General features: G+C 34.8%; 2 protein-coding genes across 2 annotated transcripts in view; both read left to right on the top strand.

Moving 5' to 3' along the window:
* The first annotated feature begins 319 nt into the window (after positions 1 to 319).
* Positions 320 to 3,370, top strand: LOC126755603 (palmitoyltransferase ZDHHC3). Its single transcript, XM_050468300.1, has 4 exons — positions 320 to 559; positions 622 to 1,029; positions 1,096 to 1,308; positions 1,581 to 3,370. The coding sequence occupies exons 1-4, from the start codon at positions 476 to 478 to the stop codon at positions 1,737 to 1,739; spliced, it is 864 nt and encodes a 287-aa protein (XP_050324257.1). The 5' UTR covers positions 320 to 475; the 3' UTR covers positions 1,740 to 3,370.
* Positions 3,371 to 8,259: 4,889 nt separating this feature from the next.
* Positions 8,260 to 23,965, top strand: part of LOC126755597 (titin) — a 98,544-nt gene continuing 82,838 nt past the window's right edge. The window contains 3 exon segments of the mRNA XM_050468289.1: positions 8,260 to 8,370; positions 9,217 to 9,471; positions 19,805 to 19,976. Coding sequence (XP_050324246.1) covers positions 9,384 to 9,471; positions 19,805 to 19,976 — 260 coding nt within the window. The 5' untranslated portion in view covers positions 8,260 to 8,370; positions 9,217 to 9,383.

Below are 23,965 nucleotides of genomic sequence, written 5' to 3'. Positions count from 1 at the left end.
TGCTGTATAAAAATTTATAAAGTTCCCTTTTATGGGCCATTCGCATACAACTTTCCTCGCTTTGTTTGACAGTTCATACCGCAACAACGAAGCATAGCCAACATAGTGTAAATGAGATGAGAGTTTTCCAACATTCCGCTTCCTTTCGATTTTCTTCGCCTCGTTGTGAACAAACGTATACAAATGTACACCTCGAACTCTCATGTCAAAGCACGTGTCAATCAGAAATTAGGAACACTGAAATCAAAAATTATTACGCAGATAATAAATGTTTTTAGTTAGTTCTCTGGTAAGGCATCACCATTGCTTGCTCAGCTGTATGCAAACAGGTGGCAGCAACACCGTCAGCTGTTGAAATGATGGCCGAGCTAAGATTTTCATAATAACTAAACAATTGTATTTTTTGTAAAATATTAGCATATGCAACTTACTAATTAAAGAGTGAATATATATTATTATTGCGAGGATCAAAGGAATGCATTCTCAATATATAACACTACATGGCGGCAGTAGGGATATGCATAATCGTTGCTGCGGAGGGCGTGCTTGGTGTGTAAAGGTAATTATCATCAATTCATAATATTTCATGTCTAATACTTTTCTACATTTTTGGTAATAAAGGATATTTGTGGTATTGTCTGCGCGGTGTTTACATGGCTGCTAATACTGTTCGCGGAATTCGTCGTAATGCGTGTGATACTACTCCCAAGTCCATATCCGGTGTATAGTACAATAAACATTATAATATTCCAATTACTTGCCTTTCTCGCTTTCGCCTCGCATATTCGTACAATGTTGTCAGATCCCGGTGCAGTGCCACGGGGAAATGCAACAAAAGAAATGATCGAACAGATGGGTTACCGTGAAGGTGAAATGTTTTTCAAGTGCCCGAAATGTTGCAGCATTAAACCGGAACGCGCCCATCACTGCTCAGTATGTCAGCGTTGTATTCGTAAAATGGATCATCACTGTCCATGGGTTAATAATTGCGTCGGTGAAAATAATCAGAAATACTTTGTACTATTTACGGTAGGTATTTGTTTTCATATACAAATACATAAAGCTTGTAAATAATGTTGATTAACGGTTTCACAGTTTTACATTGCTGCTATATCCATACATTCTATGTTCTTAGTTGTCACTGAATTCGCGCAATGTGTGCATACGGAATGGCGACAATGTTCACCGTATTCACCACCAGCAACGATATTTTTGTTACTCTTTTTATCATTCGAAGCGTTATTGTTTGCAATTTTTACTCTTATTATGTTGGCTACACAATTAACTGCCATATTTAATGACCAAACGGTAAGTAATATGAGAAAGTTTTATCTGTTATACATATATGTATATGTAAGTGAAGTGATAAAATATTTATAAAATCGTTATCACTCGCCACTGTCGTGAAAGGTGTTGTGAATAGTTGTTACTTAGATTATCGATCACTTGATAAAATATGCATATATTGTCCACAACAAAAAAATATTAAAGTATTTTGGTACATTTTAGATTTAAATGAGTATAAACATATTATTTTTATATTATAAATAATATAAATTTTATTATAATTTTACTTACAGGGTATAGAACAATTAAAAAAAGAAGAAGCACGTTGGGCAAAAAAATCTCGCCTAAAGAGCATACACTCTGTATTTGGACGTTTTTCTCTGGCCTGGTTCTCACCGTTTACGAAGCCATCATGGCAAACGAAATTCAATTCGCATTTCTATTCCGTTTAGATTGAGCGAGCTTAGCTTTTAATACCCCTGTAATATGTGTACCCTTTTTAAATGGTAAATGATATAATGAATATTTGTCGATAACACTGGTCTACATTGGTTTTGTCGCCTTAGATAAAATATCGATTTTAAATATATTTGTGCCTACAGTTCATGAAACTATCAATTTGTAAGATTTGCTCTCATTTATTTTTAAATCTTTGTTTTCATTTTACTTGACAAAAATCAGAAAACATTAAAAACAAAGAGACAAATCTCGAAAACATATGTTATATTTTAATTAAACTCCTTTTATGGGATTTTCTTTTATAACTTTCCAATCTTTTTTTTTTAACTAGTAGTAATGAGCCGTCATCTGGCAATGCAATATCTTTTCTCCATTACTCCCCTGATCCTCATTATAATTTCGAAAAATATTTTAAAATGTATCAAAATTACTACGGAGATAGCCTAGCTTGATATTCAATTTCTTCTAACAAGCCGGTATTTATCAAAACATTGCATATGCACATTGAATATTTTCATGAATAAGTTCGTAATCCGGGCACTTGAAAGTATCAAAATTTGCAAAGATATCCAAGGCAACAAAATTGTTTTTGAAGAGCTGTGTAATTATTACAGTCAGCTTCGACTTGCTGAGCTAGCTTTCGCTATTTGCAAATATAATAATTATTTGCAATAAATACTTTGAAGAAGCATAATATATAAGAATACAATTTGCGAAGTAATGAATGTAATTTTGCTTTATTTTCATCTGTACAGCCAAAAAAGTCGTGTTAATTTACATATATATGAAAACAGTGAAAAGCATGCTTCATTTCACGTACAATTAGCAAATGCAATATGATTAAAAATAATTATATAGATTTAACTTTGAGAACATCTCTGATATTTAAAGAACATTAAATAATATATTAAACACTGTTATTGTATATTGTTATAGATCAATATACATATATTATTAGCCATTCTGATTGAAATCAAATGATTTCAAAGAAAGTGCGAAAAATGTCTTTATGTCAAAAAGATAATAATCATAAATACTACTACTACTGTTCACTATTATTTTTGAAAATTTATATTCGAAATTGTATTGTATTAAACCTAAATTTTAACAATTCAATGAAGTAGTTAGCGAACGCAATTGGGTAAAATACATAGGTATAATATAATCAGTTGTTTAAAAAGAATTATGTATTTAGTTCGTTTATTGGTTATAAGTTATATATTTTCTATTAAAACTCAACACTATAATATTTTCGTTTTTATTGATTTTAACTTCAAATCAAAGACTAAAATTAAGTATAAATATACCTTTGTACATAAATATATATTTTTTATATTATTAAGAATATTGTATTCTTTGATCTTTATTAATATTTAATAATATTAACTGCTATGAAAATAGTTGTAAACACGTCACTAAAACAAAATATACGAATAATTTATAGTTATGTGTATGAATATGATTAAAATATATTAAGAAATATTGAGATGAAGGAACGAACAAACTACCATACATACTATATTTTATACTAAAAATCATAATAACTACTTGAGATATTATTTGAAGTATATACAGATAAAAGGAGTGGCGATTTGCAATAAAATTTCATTTCATTAATAAAATTTTATGAAATGTTTTTTTCTATTTTTTTAACTCATAATAACTACTTGAGATATTATTTGAAGTATATACAGATAAAAGGAGTGGCGATTTGCAATAAAATTTCATTTCATTAATAAAATTTCATTTCATTAATAAAATTTCATTTCATTAATAAAATTTCATTTCATTAATAAAATTTCATTTCATTAATAAAATTTCACTTCGTTCATAAAATTTCATTTCATTAATAAAATTTTATGAAATGTTTTTTTCTATTTTTTTATTTGGTTGGTTTGTAAACATTAAATATCTTTTCGCAGATGCTATTGACCAATTACACTGCGTGACACCAGGTTAGCACACCTTCATTAGATTAATAAAATTGTTTGTGAGTTTTTTGTTATTAACTTGCAACTACTCTTTTGTTTTTGTTTTCATTTTCAGGTTTTCTCATCTTTGTATCAACAATCACTAGTAAAGAAAACATGTGAAAAAATGTCCTGTTATATGGTTTTTGTTATTTTTTACCAAATGCAATTTGAATTGCATTTATCTTCGGAGGTTGAATACGTATTATCACCAAATTTGTTGTATTGCTTAATATGGCTTAAGAAAAATTGCTATCGGTTAAAGCGAAAGCAATAATCGAAGCTAATGAAGAGTACCAGCTTCCAATAATTGAAATATCAAAAAAAAGTTGGCAGAAGTCGAAAGGTTATAAACAATAAGTCGGAGTACGGTTAAGGGGGTATTCTGGTCTAGAAGCATGAATTTCAGGTAATTTTTAAAGTGTCGTAAAAAAAAGACAATATTTTTACTATCCATTTTTTTTTATTAGTTATTTGTTAATTTTAGAAGAGTACAGAAAAAAATTAAAAACTAAAAAAATTAAAAAATTTCAAAAATTAAGAGCTGACGAAGTGAGGGGTACGTAAAAATTTCCACGTGACCATACCCATGATTTCAACCCTTCTAGTTATCTGAAACTAAAAAAAAAGATTATTAATCTAGAATAATGTCGCAATGACCGGAACTACGGAAAAATGGGAAAAAAATTCTTTCATAAAATGGCGACTGCCTGAAAAAAAAAGTTTTTTTGGATCACTTTTTCTGACTATTTTGAATTTTTGAAAAATAATAATAATACAAATTTGGGGATGGGGCTAGTTCCAACCATAGACAAGCCTATAAAGAAGACACTATAAAAATTTCAAGTAAATCGGTCCAGTAGAACCTGAGAAATCGTGGGTAACGTTCCGAAAAAGTCAGTTTTAAGAAAAACGCGTTTAAAGTTTCGCGTAAAGTCTTTTGTTCGATTAGTTCCGGCCGAACCAGTTTGGATGCCGGGTCAGACAAATTCCTATAGCTCCGAAAATAATTTGAATTTCGAAAAATCCTCTTGTACACATATTCTTGAATAGTTAAACTTTGAAAATATAAAAAAAATCGATTTGTTTTTTAATTTCTAGACCAGAATACCCCCTTGAAATAATACAGACGGCAACAATAAAGTGATTTCCGAAGTTATCATGAGAGAAATTTTGAGAAAAGTATCCAACTCTCATTTTTTTATAAACAATTTAAGTCCGAAATTTTGGCCGAAATTGAGTTTTTTTTTTTTAAACGCCATTTTGTCAAAAAATTTTATTTTGGTTATTCCTTCGATTATCTGTTTGTAAAGGTGTGTTTATTTACCGAGGCTTAGCTCATTTCAATTATGAGTACATAATGAATAACATTCATAATATATCAATATGCATGACAACGCGTTTTTATTTCCCCAATCTTTAACAAATTATTAAAAAAAAAATATTCTAATTTGAATAAAGTTGGTTATATTGGTTGGTTAAGTATGTATTTGAAATTTGAAGGAATCTTTGATAATTCAAATAATCGAACATCATGATGATCTGAATCGATTTCATCTGCCGGAAGATTTTTAATAATTTTAATAAATTCCTTTTTTTAACATTCTATTTCCAGTCTCTAAACAACAACCACAGAAGAGACATATGGATGTATGTAACTGTTTTTGATAAAAATTAATTGCATGCCTAATCGAAATACAAGTAAATATACTATACATGCATTTTCTTAAGAAAATGGCGAGAAGAGTGTTTCTAGAGCTTTTCGTTAATGGGAGCGTTCACTGTACTTATGTCCTATATCTAACTATTTATTTATATTATTTTATTAAACCCAGGCATGCAGGCAAATGTACATACTTATGTAAATATATGTATGTATATATTATTATGGACGCAACTTTTGCGTTATGATATTAACATCTTAGGTGCCTTCATATAAGAGTTTTGACGCCACTACTTTTTGCGTTTAGGGAGAGATAATATCAAAAGGTGAGGAGACTTTCTGCCCGTTTACTACTTGATCTCTCTCTCTGTCTCTTACGTTCTCTTATAATTTTTGTCGGTGCATTGGAATTTCTAAAATTACAGGAAAAATGAGCAAACAGCTGCTTGATAAAAACAGCTCAAAAATATCATTTATTAAAAATGAAAATAGCATACTACCGATTTGACTTTTTGATTGCTGCACAGTGTCAAAAGGGAAAGTAATTCCCTTTATTTTTGTAAATTGTGGATCTTGTTTATATTTATAATGAAACAGAAAAAAATAAAATGAAATAAATAATTGCAATAATAAAAATTTTATATAAAAGTACACAACTTCCAATTCTGGGGCCCTACACTCTTGTACCATATCAGAATTTTCACGTTTATCACAGAATAATTCCCCTTGAGCCTTGAGCTACTTGTATTTTTTCCTAAATTTTGAGTTATACCGCATTTTCATTTCACACTGAATTCTTATATTTTAGGTAACTAATTTTATGATTTTTCAAACTGTATGATGAAAGTAGAAGTGGAATGGGAAGATCGTTGTTTAAATTTTTTAAACTAATTTTAAACAATCTCTAAATAATATAAGCTTCATATAATGCATGGACCTTGGATTCAATTTAACTGTTTATCTTCGGCTAATTGAAATATCACTTTATCTCCGTCGATACATACTAACTCAGATCTCTCAATCGAAGATATGTTGTAAAAAAGTTACTGAAACACGAATCATCGAAACAAAATTCCCACACATGACATCAGGCACCAGTGTACCATATAACAAATGCAGTTCAAATAAAAAAATTTAACTGGGGCTCCATTGAAACTTTAATTCTCTTCACAATTACAACAGATTCCTTAAAAGAATTTGATTTTTATCGATTAGTTTGTATGACAGCTCCATTCTGAATAATTTCTTCAGCAATTGTATAGTTCCTTTGGACAATAATCCATGTCAAATTTATGAAGATATCTCGTTAATAAACATGTTTTCCTAACAAGGACATGAATTTGATCGTTCAATTTGTTTGACATATCCGACGGTTCGGTGCAAAATTTCAGATCGAATATACATACAGACGACATGATTAAATCCACTCAGCTCGTCATGGTGATCATTTATATATGCGTTCAACCACGTCCCATATAAAACAGGTAATCTAAGTAGAGGTACTTTTTTCAATAGCCTTTTCTTGTGAGTCGTGTCAAGCTGTCAAGTTATGTTTGTTCAGTGTTGTTTGGCATTTCATCATGGAAAAACTTACGCCTAAACAACGTTTACAAATCCTTCAACTTTATTACAAAAATCACGTGCTGAAAAAATATTATTCTGGTGCTTCGCACAACTTATGGTCAGCATAATCGGCCTACTGAAAGTACTATTCGCAACACCATCATCCATCATGATTGGATAATATTCGACCGGGAAGACCACGTCCATCACTCAATGAAGAAAACGGCTGCTATGTAGCTGATAGTTTACACGAACACTGTGGAGAATCGATTCGGCGCCGTTCGCATACGGACTGACTTATGGAACGACTTGCCGCACATTACGTCGAGATCTTATATTGAAAGCGTACAAAATAAAGCTTGTGCAAGAACCGCAGCCGCTCGAGCTTCCCAAGCGACATCGCCTCACTCAATGGACTCTTGAAAAGTTCCAAGAAGATCAGAGCTAAATTTTGTTCAGCGATTGGGCCCATTTCTGGTTTGAACAAGACGATGTCACTTTCCACACATCGCATAATTCAATGAATTGATTGATAGAACACTTCGGTGAGCAGATAATTGCCCGTTTTGGGCTGTTCGATTGGCCATCAAGATCGTGTGATATCACAAGGTTAGACTTTTTCCTGTGGGGATACATATGTAAGGTCTAAAGTCTATGCGGAAAATCCCGCTTCGATTCAGGCCTTGCCTGCGCGGTTCACAACGAATGGTTTTGAAATTTGCAGGGTATATTTATAAATAATATAATTCAATAATATAGAAATTTTTGAAAAATAATTAAATATATTATTAAGTTATACAAGAACTCCGTCGGCCTAAAGCCGCAGTGATTTGGACCAAATTTTCTGAAGAGTAGAGCGACAATTCTTTAATATAATCGGAGTAGTTTTTCCACTTTTTGCACCACTGTAGATCTCCTGCATTTTCTGTCTGCTGTCCTGCATGCCAGCGATCAGCCAAACCGCCGCATAGCTGCACATAAACAAACAAGCGCACCGGCACATGGGTGCAGATGAGTTCCGCATACGCGCTGCACGACCTGCACATGAAAAGCGCAAAGCGCCCGCCGTCTCAGCTCCACAATGACGAACGCAACGCTCGCACCAAAACCGAAAATAGCGGAGCAGACTAAAAAGCCATAAGTAGGTGTGTGTGTAAGTGTTCGTATGTGTGTCAGCGATGGCAACGAGCCACCATGCATTGCTCCGGCCGCCGGCTGATCCGACTACTCAGTCTGAGGAAAACTGTCGGAGATCCAGGAGGTGTTGTCGCTGGATGCGGAGTAGTGCGTGAACAGTCCGATTTGGCTCTTGCCTACATACACACACACACATATAATACAAGTAAGCAGAGCGTGTGCGGGATATTCGAAGTGATCGTTTGAGAACATGTGTAGTCAGTCAGCGACGTCCCGTCCATAAGTACTTAGGTAAAAATAAGGTGTACGAATCCGTTGATCGTCGTTGGAAAATTTTGAAAGCAATTGTAAGGCGTTGGAAATTCGTAACAGTTAGCAGTGTCTTACGAGTGCATACGGTGTCAGCTGAAATGTTGTGCTTTGTGGACGACGGGCGTCGGAACAAGCACATAACGGTTAAAAAAGTGTCGTTTAAAGTGGGTTATCGGTGGAAATCAAATTGCGAATTCGTCATATTCAAATTTTAAAGTGAATTTGCAAAAGCCAAAAGTGTTTTCGAAGTGAAATGGCAAATTGTGAAATATTTGTGTGAATATGGCCACTTGCATATATTATTGAAAAGCAAAAATTTTAAAAATACCATACCAGCGAAGGAAAAAGATTACAGGCTGTCGTGTATAAGCCCGCTGAAGCGACGGCCGGGAGCCATTACCAGACCACATTCGCGTGTGTTTGTGTGTTCGTGTTTATACGCGTGTGTGCTGGTGCGCTAGCTGGCATATGAATTCCGTTATTCTGCGGCGTGCTAAATATAAATATCGTATGCATATTTTTGTTGTAGCTCCTGTACCTAATAATTTCGACTGGTCGAGTTTGTGTTGTGATCTCTCCGAGAGAAAAGATAATAGGAAACTAAATAATCGCACCACAACATATAAATACGCGCACACCAATATATACATACATATGTACATATATGCACAAATATAAAATAGTAAAATAAGCAATTAGTGTATTAAAATATTATTAATAGTTAGTTCTTATATATGTATGAATATATGTATATCTGTTAAGCTACCTACAATTCGTTTTTTTTTGTAATTTCGCGCTTTTGTAATTTCATGTCTCATTGCCTAGGTGCGCTTGAACTGAAATAACCAAAAACACATACATATTATATACTGTACATGCAAATACATACACATAAATATCCTATAGAGAATAAGTTTGAAGTATCGAAGTGTTAAAATCGTGGCGTCCTTGCATAGGGTACACGAATCCGAATCGATCTTACCGCCTTCCCGATGGAGGCCGCGGACAATGCGTCAGCCGGTCTGCCCGCCGGCCAGAGTGTAATTACAACAACAGCCGACAATGCGATAAACACAACAGGTAAGCAAACGAGTCGCACAAAAGCGAATCATATGATTAATTGTTATGCAACGAAATTTTCCTTTTCAAATCCGAATTCGAAATTTTTTGTCGTGTGGGGTGTAAATAGCGTCCAAATTATTAGTGTGCATTATAGGATCGCACTTCAATTGCTAACTTTGAGTTTAATTACTGAATTCGAGGTGCAAGGAGGAACTCAAAGACGGAAACATTAATCGTATTGAGGAACCAAAGAAATTCATTGAAAATTTAGCAAAGAATCAAAATGAACTTGCGTCCCACCAACGTGCAGTGTAACATTATCAATGTTTTCATACGCTTGCAACATGTTGCTACAGCGTGGCCCCGCCCTCAAATAGCTTTCATGCACATTTCAAAACGTTCAAACCAAAATAAACAAGTTCGTTCAAGATAAACGTTATAAGAACTCCTACTGACAATATGAAAATGAAAAAAATCGGAACGTAACCCCGCTCACTCCCCATATAACGCTGCGGACAAAAATTACTGGAAGCGCGATAAGTCTGTAAAAAACTCCAGAGACATTAAATTTTACCCACGAATGGTGTTAGACAGCTTTGTAAGAGCCGGGGTCAAATTAGACAATGGTCGTGGTACCGCCCTATTTTAAGTGAGATCACACATCCTGGGACCTGCCCGACAAAGTAAACCAAATTTGGTACATTCCTATATCACAGTGTGAAAATAAGAGAAAGCATCCACCCGAACTCCCATATAGTACAACATATACCATTATTGTTTTCTTTACTTTAACACTCTAACTCGTTTGGATCCGATCCTCTGGTTGCCGTTTGCACTTTAAGGTTATAATTTGATTGATAATAGTTTCACCCGAACTTAGCCTTTCCCTACTTGTTCGTAATTAATCTATTTACCTAATAAGAATATATGTATTATTAGCGCGCCAGTCGTTCTTCTTTTTCGCTGTTTTGCGCCATTTGGAGATTCAAAATGTCTCCACCTGGTCCTTCCAACGAAGTGGTGGTCTTCCTCTTCTTCTGCTTTTTCTGGCGGTTACTCATCAGATGTTGTTATCGTCCATGCCTAAATACCATATAGCAGGACGGGAACTATGAGCGACTTACAGATTTTGGTATTCGAGTTTGGCAAGAGTTTTTCTGCGTTGGATTTCGATGCATATATTTTTATTTTAGGCCCAGAGCAAGGTATATGAAGATTGCCACGAAGTTTTTAACATCACATTATATAAATAATATATATCTATATATGTATATACGTAAGTGATCTCCTTGACGAGATGAGTCGATTTAGCGATGTCCGTCTGTATGTTTCATTTAATCTGACATTTTACAAACGACCTTTTCTCTCCAATGGATATAATTTCCACCAGTATTAACACCACCAACACTGTCAGCCTGGAAATCCAACGCAGGATTGCTCTTGCCAACAGGTGCTACTTCGGACTGAGTACGCAATTGAAAAGTAAAGTCCTCTCTCGACGAACAAAAGTCAAACTCTATAAGTCGCTCATAATTCCCGTCCTGCTATATGGTGCAGAGGCTTGGACGATGTCAACAACGATGAGTCGACGTTGCGAGTTTTCGAGAGAAAAGTTCTGCGAAAGATTTATGGTCCTTTGCGCGTTGGCCACGGCGAGTATCGCATTCGATGGAACGATGAGTGGTACGAGATATACGACGAAATTGACATAGTTCAGCGAATTAAAAGACAGCGGCTACGCTGGCTAGGTCATGTTGTACGGATGGACGAAAACACTCCAGCTCTGAAAGTATTCGACGCAGTACCCGCCGGGGGAAGCCGAGGAAGAGGAAGACCTCCATTCCGTTGGAGTGGAGAAGGACCTGGCTTCGCTTGGAATATCCAATTGGCGCCACGTAGCGAAAAGAAGAAACGACTGGCGCGCTGTTGTTAACTCGGCTATAATCGCGTAAGCGGTGTCTACGCCAATTAAGAAGAAGAAGAATATAATTTTCCAAAGAAATTGTTCAGAGCGAATCACTACATCATATAGCTGCCATTCAAACTGATCGATCAATATCAAGTTATTAATGGAATATTTTCTATGTGTAAATGGTATTACAGCTTCGGTGCAACCGAAGTTGACGTAGACAAGTATAATGTCCCCCATATACCCGTACACATTTTAAGGGGGCCATCCCATGTGCCGCTCTGTTTTTTCTAGCGATTTTTTAGGACTTTCTTTCTAAGACCAGTAAACAGATAGAGTTTTATTATCACTTACCAATACATATATATTTCGATAGTACGAATATATATTTTAAGCTAAAAATATTGTGTAGAACATGTGTTTCAGCGTTCAGCGGGGTTGCCTCGAAAAAATGAATTCGCACTTCCTCCACGATTCAGACCGATTAGCGGCGCTTTCATCTGTAAGCCTTAATGCACGGAATGGACTATTGTCAAAATATTGAACTTTTGGTAATCATTTGAAAAAAAAAAAATCGGGAATTTTTGATTGATAAAAGTTTATACCATGCATTTAAATGTGCTAAGTGTGCCCTACGAATTTCATTTCCTAACTCTAAAATATCTAGTTATTAATTAGATTCTATGGACTGCGACTGAATTCACAATTACTCTGCATAATATAGAATATAATAAAGAATATACTATATAAAAAAAATATTCGTCAATTCACTTTTGCACATACATATGTACATACATATATAGAGATATATTTGTACTAGTACTTGTATACAGAATTCGGGCCGGCTCTTGCTCATAGCGTTTGATATAAATATCAGTAATGTAAATTTCTTCTGGGAAGAATTAAGGATTTTTCGTTTTAGGGGGAAGTGCAAAGGAAGTTTTCGTATTTTATGCTCGCTTTTCGAAACCGCAAATATTTGATGAAATCTTGCACAAAAATTTATCTTTACTTTGATGAGGTTATGTATTCATGTCAAAATGTCTTAAAATAGATTTAATGCAAAGTTTACTCTGAAAATTAAGAATATATCGTCACCTGAAATGCAAAATAACGTATCATCAAAAAATTCGAAATTGAGTGTCTTATTGATTATGATTCACTACTTCAAATTACATACATAATATTACATATGTCAAACATTTTCAGGTTCTGAGCTCAGATATAAACCAGTTTTAACCAATATTAAAAATTTTTTTCACTCATGTTCCATTTTATGTCGTGTTTAATTCATGCCACTGTAAATTTCCGAAAATGTTGTTACGTTATTTTGCATTTCAGGTGACGATATGTAGAAATGCAGAAACATCATACATTCTAGAAAAGTTATTGTTATTTGATTAGATTTTGATGTGGATAGAACTTAGCAGTCCGCAAGCCCTAGGATTTGACGCCGGAAAGATGTGAAAGCGTCTACTAACGTCCCCCAAGATATACGCTTTTGGTTGTTTCTATTTTAGTTTTTGTATCCTATTGACCGCAGTCAGCGAGAAAGTTGTTGCTCTATTTATAGTTTTGAAAAATGCATTTGACTTTTGCTTCGAGCGAAATCATATAACAGAGGTTTGGAAAGGCAGAGAGTCGGTACAATGCACTATTTGCCAGCTTTACAAAAATACTATGTTCATTGACGTCTCGTTCTTGCCACCTTCGAGAAGAAATGTGAAAGTTTCTTGTGCATGCTCTTTTCAAAAACGTCAAATTGCATTGTATTTGCTTGTATATTTGTATGCCATATGGGTAGACATAGTTGCATTCGAATAGCTCTGCTTTCTAAATATTTCTGGAATGTTATACAAAGTTCATATTATTCAAAATTAAAGCTAACAATTGAAAATACATTCTGCACGTGCTAACGCTTGAAGCAGAATGCTGCACTCCTAGAGTATTTGAGAGATAAACCGATGACAATAACGGCGAATGTCGCTTAAGATGGCATATGAGTTTCATTAAATTAATTAGAACTTACCCTCCAAAAATATACAGATTTTAGTTAGATACAAAATGTGGCCGTTAAAATGATTAAAAGAGATTTCTGTGCATCTTGTTCTCGGGAATTATTGAGTTATGGAGGAACAGTCTCCTGTCATGTTCCGCAATATTGAATACTGGCCTTGATAACGTCTTTAAAATTCTATTATATCTTGATGGAAGAGTTCTACTTGTTCTTCCGGATAAGCTCGCATATTATCTTTAAATTTACCTAAATGAGAATGTAACATGCGCATCTTTAGAGACGTTCGACATCCGATTGCGAGCTCTATGATTTCCACAAAACCCATGCACTACTGCTTTAAAACTATTCGAGGCTTTTTGTTATTCATTATTATGTAAGTGGCCTCGGAGAGATTCCACAATACAAAATTCCGACAAAGATTCCTGCTTTTATTTTCTGCACTGCAAGCAAGCTTTATTGCTCTTTTTTCGCCTCGGTACCAGCGGCAACATATTTTAACCTAATTTATGGTATTATAAAATCGAGGAAGTATTCAGTATATATCAGATTATAACTACAGGCAGATTGAAGTAAGTTTGATATGATTCACAAATCTTTAAATTGTTTCTTATATCATTTTTTTTTAAATTATTTTAATATACATTGTGTCGAAGTATCCGGAAATTATAAATAAAACGCAAAATATTTAAAAATTCATCAATATTTATTTTCTCTAAAGTAGTCCTCACCAGATGTAATACACTTAGGCCAACGATTTTCCAAGTCTTCGAAACACTTTTCATAAGCACTTTTTGATATGGCCTTCAGCCCCTTCAGTGAATTTTGTTTTATCTCGCCGATCGACTAAAAACGGATTCCATTTGGATGAACGTTGACTTATTTGCAAGTCAAACTCATACCCATAACCCATGCCTCATCGGCAGTTATAATGCTCTCCATGAATGTTTCAACGCGTTTCATAACCAAACTATCCACCAAAATCAATGAACGGACTCGCGGGAGATGTCGAGCTCTCTTGCCATCTCTCTAATCCTTGCCTGACGACTTCCCCTAACCTTCACTTTTATAATGTTTTCATCAGTTGAAGAGATACAAATTTTGAGACAAATTCTTTCTTCGATATTTTTATCCATTGTAAAAATCGCAACGCACTACTGAGGTGTATCGATTTAAGCAACTGCTGTAAACAAACTGGTTTGACAGATCACATTCATATTTGTCATATTAATTAAGCACGGTCCCACCAACTTGGCAAAATTTGTTTTTTTGTGATATCATTTACCCGGGGAATTTAATTATAATTTCCGGGTGCTTTGTCTCAATATATGCGCCGCAAATATAGCAAAAGTAGTCAGGATCTCGTTTACATATTCTCGAAGGCATTTTGTACTAGATGTTACCCGAAACAAATTCATGAAACACATCATTTATCTGCAATTTGCAAACACATACTGTCGCAGACTGACATTATATGGGTCCAAAAATCAAAAATGGGCAAATCGCTATAATTGCTTGAAAAGCTAATATTTTCGATTTGTAATTGTTTTTTTCCATTTTTTTTGCTTATATGATATAACCATGTTCAAAAATAAAATTGTTCACCTAAGTAAATGAAATTTGGAGAGAAACCCTTCCTGATCATAATAATATATCTGCATGTCAAAAATTAGTTATTTTAATAAAATTGAGTGAGTGTCTTTTTCTAATAACTCCGCACCTTTGTGCGCAAACGGGATACAATCAGGTGAAAGTTTTGCTTTGTCCCATATAACTATTGTCAAGATTTTCAAACATGCGGTTGACTTTTCTCCGTATATATTGGCTATGGCATTCTATCGAAAAATTTAATTTTTACAGGGATCAAAAAAATATGTGTTTTAGCCGTTTTCTTCATTAAAGTTTTACACAAAAAAATATTTATAATAGTCCGATTTTAGGTACATAATAGCGCACTTTTAAAAACGATTGATTGAAAAGTTTGCAAAAATGTCTCAATCGAGGTCTGAATATACTTATTTTATGAAGATACTTATTCACTCAATTAGGACATTTATTGTTTTTGACTATAACTAATAACACCAAAATAAGAATAAAAGATAAACAGAAGCTTTGCTATAAATATATATATACAATATACATATATAATTGCAAAACTTTTTATGTGGTGGTACGACATGGCGTATGCGTGCTCATCAACTCAGTGTTACTTATTTGCCGAATGGCAATTTTCATTTGCCCACAAGCGATAATTCGTTGCTCTACATTTGTTGTGATTTTTTGTTGTACATTGCAAATGTTAATGTGTTGTTCTTTATTTTCGCATTTCAATTTTACGGCAGACTGACTAGTTTGTAGTTTTGAATTTATGGCACTGGGACTTGGCACCACTAATTGATGTTGCTCATACCACATGACGCACACGTAGTGCGTATAGTATCTACATATGTATGTACTATAGATCATATGACATCATTGTCTAAAAGCATGGGCTAAAAGAGCCAAATAACTTTTAGTCTAAAAACTATTTGAAGCTAGTTAAAAAACAGGGTGCTCAAACAGTACTGAGCGAAACAATTGTTTTTTAAAACGAAAAGGTGTCTTTCAACCGCTATATAGCGTAAACCGATAGCAGTTTTACAGCTTGAGATACAGATTACTAACACCATCTTTTGGAAATACAAGAAAATTGTTAACTGCCTTGCAGGGAACCCTCCACAAATAAAATAGTTTTCCATACAAAAATTTATTTTGATCACCCAGTTTGTATGGCAGCTGTATGCTATAGTGATTCGACTCAGCTCGTGACACTGTTCATTAGGTAGGTCAGACAATGAATATTTTTTCACTTAGTACTCTGATAAATAGGTTCATAGACAGCTTTATGAAAATCTCTCCAAGTCTAGTGATAAGATATACAAATTCGATACTTCCGCTAGCCACCATTTAATTTAATTTTTCATGATTTTTGAACTTCCGGTTGATACCGTATACATTGTGACAAAAAAGTTAATCTATATTAATATATAAATAGGAAATTTATATTATTTGTTTGTTTGCATTGAATAGGCTCGAAAACTATTGATTAGAGAACAAAATAATCTACCACACATTTGCAGATCATATAAATATCTACAAAAAATAACGAAGGGTAAAGCATATGCCTAACATTTTATACTTCTGTAACAATAATCGTATTTTTATCATTTTAAATTTTTCAAATATATATAAAGTTTTATTCCGCTATATCAGCTTTGGAATGTATTTATATTATATCAGAAACAAAATGGAATTCAAATTTATGTTGGAAGAAGTGGTTTCAATTTCATTATATAACATTTTGTCATCAGAGTGTTAAGAACATATTATATACCGAATTTCATTGAAATCGGTCTAGTGGTTCCTGAGATATGGTTTTTGGTCCATAAGTGGGCGAGGCCACGCCTATTTTCAATTTTGAAAAAAAGCCTGGGGTGCAGCTTCCTTCTGCAATTTCTTCCGTAAAATTTAGTGTTTCTGACGTTTTTTGTTAGTCGATTAACGCACTTTTAGTGATTTTCAACATAACCTTTGTATGGGAGGTGGGCGTGGTTATTATCCGATTTCTTCCATTTTTAAACTGTATATGTAACTGGCCTGAAATAAACGACTCTGTAGAGTTTGGTTGACATAGCTATAGTAGTTTCTGAGATATGTACAAAAACTTAGTAGGGGCGGGGCCACGCCCACTTTTCCAAAAAATTACGTCTAAATATGCCCCTCCCTAATGCGATCCTTTGTGCCAAATTTCACTTTAATATCTTTATTTATGGCTTAGTTATGACACTTTATAGGTTTTCGGTTTCCGCCATTTTGTGGGCGTAGCACCGTAGTTTGCCCATCTTCGAACTTAACCTTCTTATAGAGCCAAGGAATACGTGTACCAAGTTTCATCATGATATCTCAATTTTTACTCAAGTTACAGCTTGCCCGGACGGACGGACAGACGGACGGACAGACATCCGGATTTCGACTCTACTCGTCACCCTATCACTTTGGTATATATAACCCTATATCTGACTCTTTTAGTTTTAGGACTTACAAACAACCGTTATGTGAACAAAACTAGAATACTCTCCTTAGCAACATTGTTGCGAGAGTATAAAAAATAACGCAGCAGCATATGCCTAACTATTATACTTTTGTCACAATAAGTATTTTTATCATCATAAAAAAATATATATAAATTGCACCGCTATAAAGCTTTGGAATCGTTTTTAATCCTTATCGAAACAAATGACTTCATATTTAAGTGTGTTTCAATACCATTATATAACATTTTTCCATTCGAAAGATATCACAAGTTTAAAATTGTAAGTTACTTGAAAAATGTCTAATGGTCGCCGCTCAAGCTGCTGGGTTAGGTGGCACCATAACGGGGCAACTTGAACTAAATCCATTTTCAGAACTATGTAAATCCACTTTTTAATTTTTCAGTTAATAATATATCATAACTTTTAATTATCCAAACAGCTTAGCGACTCAAGTAGTTCTTATAATTTTTCAATTACATTCAGTTCAGTTTAGTTTAACTTTTTTTCATTTTAAAATGCCCCAAAAGTTCTAGATCTCAACTTTCTAGAAATAGTTGCCTGGCGAGGGTAAAACATGCCGTGATGGAAAATCTTTATCAGAAAATGAAAATCGTCTTGCAAGTCAAAGAGAATACGCATCGCAATCGCGTGTATGGGGTATCGAACGATCTCAGCGGCTTACTGAATAAAATTTGAAAACCTTCCAAGTAGTACGCGCTCGAGAAGCGAGTACGCAGCGTGTGCATTGGCTTGAAGAACAAAATATTAGAAATTTACAAGTTCGCACTAGAGAGTCGAGCTCAGAGCATTCTCAACGCCTTCATGAACAAAGAGAAAGACAACGGACATCAACGACTAGAGCTCGTAATCAAGTTTTAGCTAATAATAACAGATTGGCTTTCAGATTGAGATCCATGAATTGGATCTGTTCTAAGTGTACTGCCAAAAAATGGACCGAAAAGTCAATCTCTCCAATATGCAAGAGCCGCCATAGCCAATCAAAAATTTATTTTTTTTTATTTTTTCAACAACAAACGCAGGTACAATAACCTTTTTCAAATGACATCGTTTGACGCGAAAGAAATAAGGGAAGACAATTTAATGCCTATTTTTTAAAAACAGGAACAAGTGTATCATCTAATAGGTAGCCTTCTACCATCATCAGACCAAAGTCCACAATCTTGCAAATCTATTTCATTTCAGACGCAAATTTGCTATCGTTATGGTCAAACATAGCTCCATGCTAAAAATTGATTTAATTAACAAACTACAAACCGCACTGAATAGCAACAATATATACATAAGAGGAACGAAGGAGGAAGTCCTGTGTTCCAACTATAAATTTGCAAAACGCCCATTAGCCACTGCAAACTTGCACAGTCGTTTAATTTCCACTCCCGCTAGCTCGATGGGATGTCCAAAAGGTATGCACACCCAGGTGCTTAAACCCAAACTAGGGACAGTCAAGAAGGAAGTGTTGAGTTGTTCCACCTCATTTTCATCCATACAGCTTCGGCAGACAGCGTCCGGTATTATTACTAGCCTTACTGCGTGGACGCTATTAGGAAAATGGCTTGTTAAAAGCCCCACTATTAGGGAGAGGCTAACCTTAGTGAGGGCAAAGAGATCACCTGATCTTTTGCCATTGATCTTGGGCTAAAAAGCTTTTGCGACAGCGCATGTACCGATTGTGTCCTAGCGCCGTGAAGCCCAGCTATATAATAGTTGACCACAAGATGATAAGGGAACACTGATCTGCTCCCATTCTACCTACAACGGCTGTAGGGTGCCTTTCCTTGCTAGCTTATAGCTTTACAGTTTCCTGCGATTTCGCTGTGGCCCACCCATACCAGTCTTATCACAAATGCATTCGATGCTACCTTAATGGCTGCAATCTTGGCCGGAAAGGACAGGCCTACCAACTTAGCAAAATACATTTGAAATACCATTACTCGGGGAATTTAATTAAAATTTCCAGGTGCTTTTTTGTCACAATGTATGTCGATCAATATGTGAGATAGCCTAACAACATAAAGTATAAATGTTAACTTAACATATCTTAGATATAATCAAGCGACGATTTTTTTGTTCCACTCAGTATCATCAAGATTCTAATATTAGTTTAACCTAGATTTTTATTAAATATCTTTTGAACTCTAAATTTGACGGAAATGGCACCTGGAAGTTGGCCTATTAACGAAAAAGACAAATTTAACTATTTATATATGTACATCCATATAGTATTTATTGCAGTCATACGAATATTTACTTTATAATGCAATTGCTTATTTTCTGTTAATATTTTGAATACTATTTCTGTATTTGCATGCATGCTTCTCTCATTTATTCTTCCAGATCCCCAGGGTTTTCCTCTCGAAGGCGCGCAACAACAAAAGCCGCCACCGAAACTTTCATTTAGCGAAAATTCGAGTTCGCTAATACGTTGTGTACCGAACGAAAGAGCGATATTCTTCGTGAAAATCGACTGTGACGAAGATTCCGACTTGTTGCCATTACAATTTGAATGGTGAGTATAAGTAAAAAAAAAGGACGAATTTAACGTCAAAGAACAAAAGTTTTAAAAACAAATTATAAAATGTTTTACAATATGCTTGATTTTGTTTAAATATTCAGAGATAAATTAACATTCGGGTTTTCGGTTCTCTAAGCTCTCCTTTCTTTTGCCGACACAGCACAATTTTTGGCCATTTTCCAGTGTCGCACGATGCAACGACCGACGGCACGTTTGTTAAATACATTCTAAATGCGCTCTCAATGAGCGCAAACGAAACGCTTTGGCAATTTTTTTTTTTTTCGAGAATTGCTTTGGTTGGTCGCCGCATGCTGAGAGCTTCTTACCACCTACAGATTGAGGCAGTATGCCTATCTGTGCCCAAAATGACCGGAAAGAGCGCTGCGTGATAGCGTCGAAAAATATTAGCTATGCTGAATGAAGAACATCCGCTGGCTAATTGTCTGTGCTAGTGGGAATACACAATTCACAGAGAGTGCTCGAAGTTGGCAGATATAATTTTGATGGCACTATATAATGGGCGAATTTTTGAGTATTGCAATGGCAAAAATGCCGAATTTTTCGTAGAAATGTTTCTCTAACGTGCAAATGTTTTAGTGCGAACGAGGAAGTACGGAGAATTTGGTTCTTTGAAGGTGTGAACAAAACCCTGCTCACTATTGTTCTCGTTAGTCCTACTTCGTCGATCGTCACGTACAGAGATAAACGCTCGGATAACCGTTGCCCTTAGTGAACACAGCAACATAGATATAAAGTAAAAAAAGAAAATATTAAAAGCTTGAAGATATACAATACATATGTATATTAAAAAGGGAAATCTGTGTAATAATTTAAGATATGATTCTCATACTTGTGCTAATATATGTACGTGGTGCGTGGATGCTAAAACCCATAAAATCTCACAGATTACAGAAAATAATCTAAAAAAAAAATTAAACAAAAAAATTATAATTGAATAGTTTAAAGTGCTTCTGTGTGTGAAATGTAATGCTAAATGCGCAAGTGGATGATAAAAGGCTAGAAAAAGTGAAAATAACAAATTTCATAATGCAAAAATTGTGAAAACTAGCAACAAATTCACGACCTATTGAAGGTTTATTCTAATGAAAAGTTATTAAAAATTCTTAAATCAATTAGTAAAGATCGTAGTGTAGCAATAGAAACAAAAAAATTAAAATCATAACTTCGAACCAAGAAAATGAAAAATCGAAAATGTTGAATAAAATAATAACCTTGAATGCTGTAAAATACTTGATGTGAATATAAGAAAATAAATGAAATTCGCAGGTTTTTGCTTTTACGAACAATCAAACCAGTTGTAAACAAATGCTGAACAGCGTCAAAGGCGAAAAAGTCATTAATTTCACAATAGTTTCCTGTTTTGGGTGGCAAATGCATTAAAATGCCTTATTGCCTATACCTATGTACGGGTGATCTCATTGATATTGCCCTATATATCTTTTTGCCGTTCTCTGTCTTAATTGTGGCACTTGCCCCATATTTCGCTGTTCCTCATTTGCACTAAATTTAGACGCTTGGCATTCGATGTACATACATATGTACTTACTTATGTACAAATGCAGATGCAGCTTCCTAGCTTCCCATCAGCCGCCACAGTGCTTCAGACCGCAGGCCGATCGAGGCGTTGTACACTTTTCGTCGTATTCACTTTTGGAGTAGAATCGGTTTGTGATATAAAAATTGTGCTCGTGATGTTTCACAACAATTTACAAATGTGTATTACATAATGGAATTTTCGCTTGTCGCTACAGGGCTCTTCAGCAGTTAGCAGTTGTCTCTTTTTTTATTTTTGGCTCCTGCGATTTTGGCTGCCGACGTTCGCTGTCTTTGATAATGGCATAGGAATGCTTGTTTGCTCGCGTCAGCGCCGAGAAGCCACTCGTTCCATTGTTGTGATGTATGGTCTCTGCGCCGTAGTGCCGCACAACGCTTCGAGACTTTTGCACTGACTTTTCGTAAACAAAAGCAAAAACAATCACTACGAGTGCACAACAAAGTAGAACATTGAATAGATTAAGGAATTAAGAATAAAATATTTCATTTACATACAAATGTATGTTATTTATGAACATGTGTAGGGGTTCAAATAAACATGATGAAAGCTAAGCAGAGATGAATATGTGAAAAATAAAATAATTTTATTAACTAGAAGAAATAGGTTCACTAAAATATAGCTTTAGCAGGCTTTACCAAAGTATCAGCAGTTGCATCGCATCTACTATTTATGCTATTTTTACAAGCGATTTCACATTTTGAACAAATATGGGCCAATAAATCTCTCTGCCCAAAGAACACACCAAAAAGTAACGTTTTGAGGATGTAATGGCATCGCAGCAATGGGTTGTGGATTTTCATCACACCAAATGTGACAATTCCTCCAAAAGTGAGCTTCATCACTGAACGAAATTTTCTTGTGAAAATCGGGATCGATGGTCATTTCGTTTTAGCACCTTTCACCAAACGTGCGGCGCGCTGGTCGTTCGGCTTCATTTCTGGCAAGAGTTGTATTTTGTAAGCCCGCAAACCAAGGTCCTTCCGCAGAATCTTTCATGAGTCACATTCTAATATGAAAGAAAGAAATATTGAAAACATTTCACTTAACAAGGACAAATATAAGAATAAGCAGGTCCACGTTTCACCAAGCGTTGGAGAGTAGCGAATGAAACAATTTTATCAGCTGATCAAGCAAACTGTCAGCACTTGCATCCCTGTGCTATCGTTTCTTCTGACGGTAACGCAATTACATATATTGCGCTTCTTTCATTCTAAATGTGTAAAACAAAACTTGGTAGCATTGAAGACAGCAGTTTTTTCACTAAGATATTCACACACTCTCTTGTGTAAATTCATCTCTATAACTTTGTTGTTGTACATATTTTATATGCTCTCCGACGTTTCTTAACCTACCTACTACTATGAGCAAGAAATAGTAAAATTAATTAAAATTCTTAATTTATTCTTTCAAAATCTATGTCGTCCCCTCAAAGTAATCCCCCTTAGTCATAATACACTTGTGCCAACGTTTTTTCCAATCCTCGAAACAGTTGTTAAAGTCAATTTCCGGAATAGCCTTTAATGCACGTAGCGTTTCACCTTTAATGTCTTCATTTGACTCAAATCGATTTCCTCGGAGCTGTCTTTTGAGTTTGCAAAAAGGCCAGAAGTCACACGGCGCTAAATCAGGTGAATACGGTGGCTGCGACACGATATTGGTTAAAAATTAGGCGAAAAACTCACGGAGTATGCGGCGGTGTATTATTGTGGTGCAAAAACCAAGTGTGGTCGGTTCATAATTCCGGCCTCCTTTTATGAATATGATTCATAAAACTCAAATAGTATTCCTTGCTGACAGTTTGGCCGGTCGGAAGGAACTTGTAATGCAACACACCCCGATAATCGAAGAAAACTATCAATATAATCTTAAATTTTGATCTACTTTGACGTGGTTTTTTCGACTTTGGCTCACCTTCACAAAGATATTCGGCTGATTGATCCTCTGTTTACGGGTCGTAAGCATAAATCCAAGACTCATCGTCAGTAATAATACGTTTCACGACATCCTGGTAGTCGAAAAGTATTGTTTCACGGACGTTAACCCGACGCTATTTCTCAGACAAATGGAGTGATTTTGGAAACAATCGTGCTTTCACTTCCCTTTGGCTTAAATTATCGTTCGAAATAGGTTTCACAGTACCAGTAAGATCTCTGACAGTTAATCGTCGATTCTCAAGCACTAATCCCTTTGTTTTATTGAGGTTAACTGAATAATTTCTAGCAATCAAAAACTTTTGCTCGCGACAAACAATTATTATCGAAGGTCTTTTCCAACATTCTAAAGGTTTCGGCGCCAGAAATTTCATTTCGTTCACAAAATTTAATGGAACTTCTTTGTTGAATAATTTGACTTTTCGTAAAAATCGCTGAATGCACTTTACGTACTTCAGAAAGACAAACGTATGCTA

Source organism: Bactrocera neohumeralis, chromosome 4 (genome assembly GCF_024586455.1).
Source record: "Bactrocera neohumeralis isolate Rockhampton chromosome 4, APGP_CSIRO_Bneo_wtdbg2-racon-allhic-juicebox.fasta_v2, whole genome shotgun sequence".
Lineage (NCBI taxonomy): Eukaryota > Metazoa > Arthropoda > Insecta > Diptera > Tephritidae > Bactrocera > Bactrocera neohumeralis.
The sequence above is the reverse complement of the archived record's forward strand: the minus strand, read 5'-3'. Positions and strand labels throughout refer to the sequence as shown.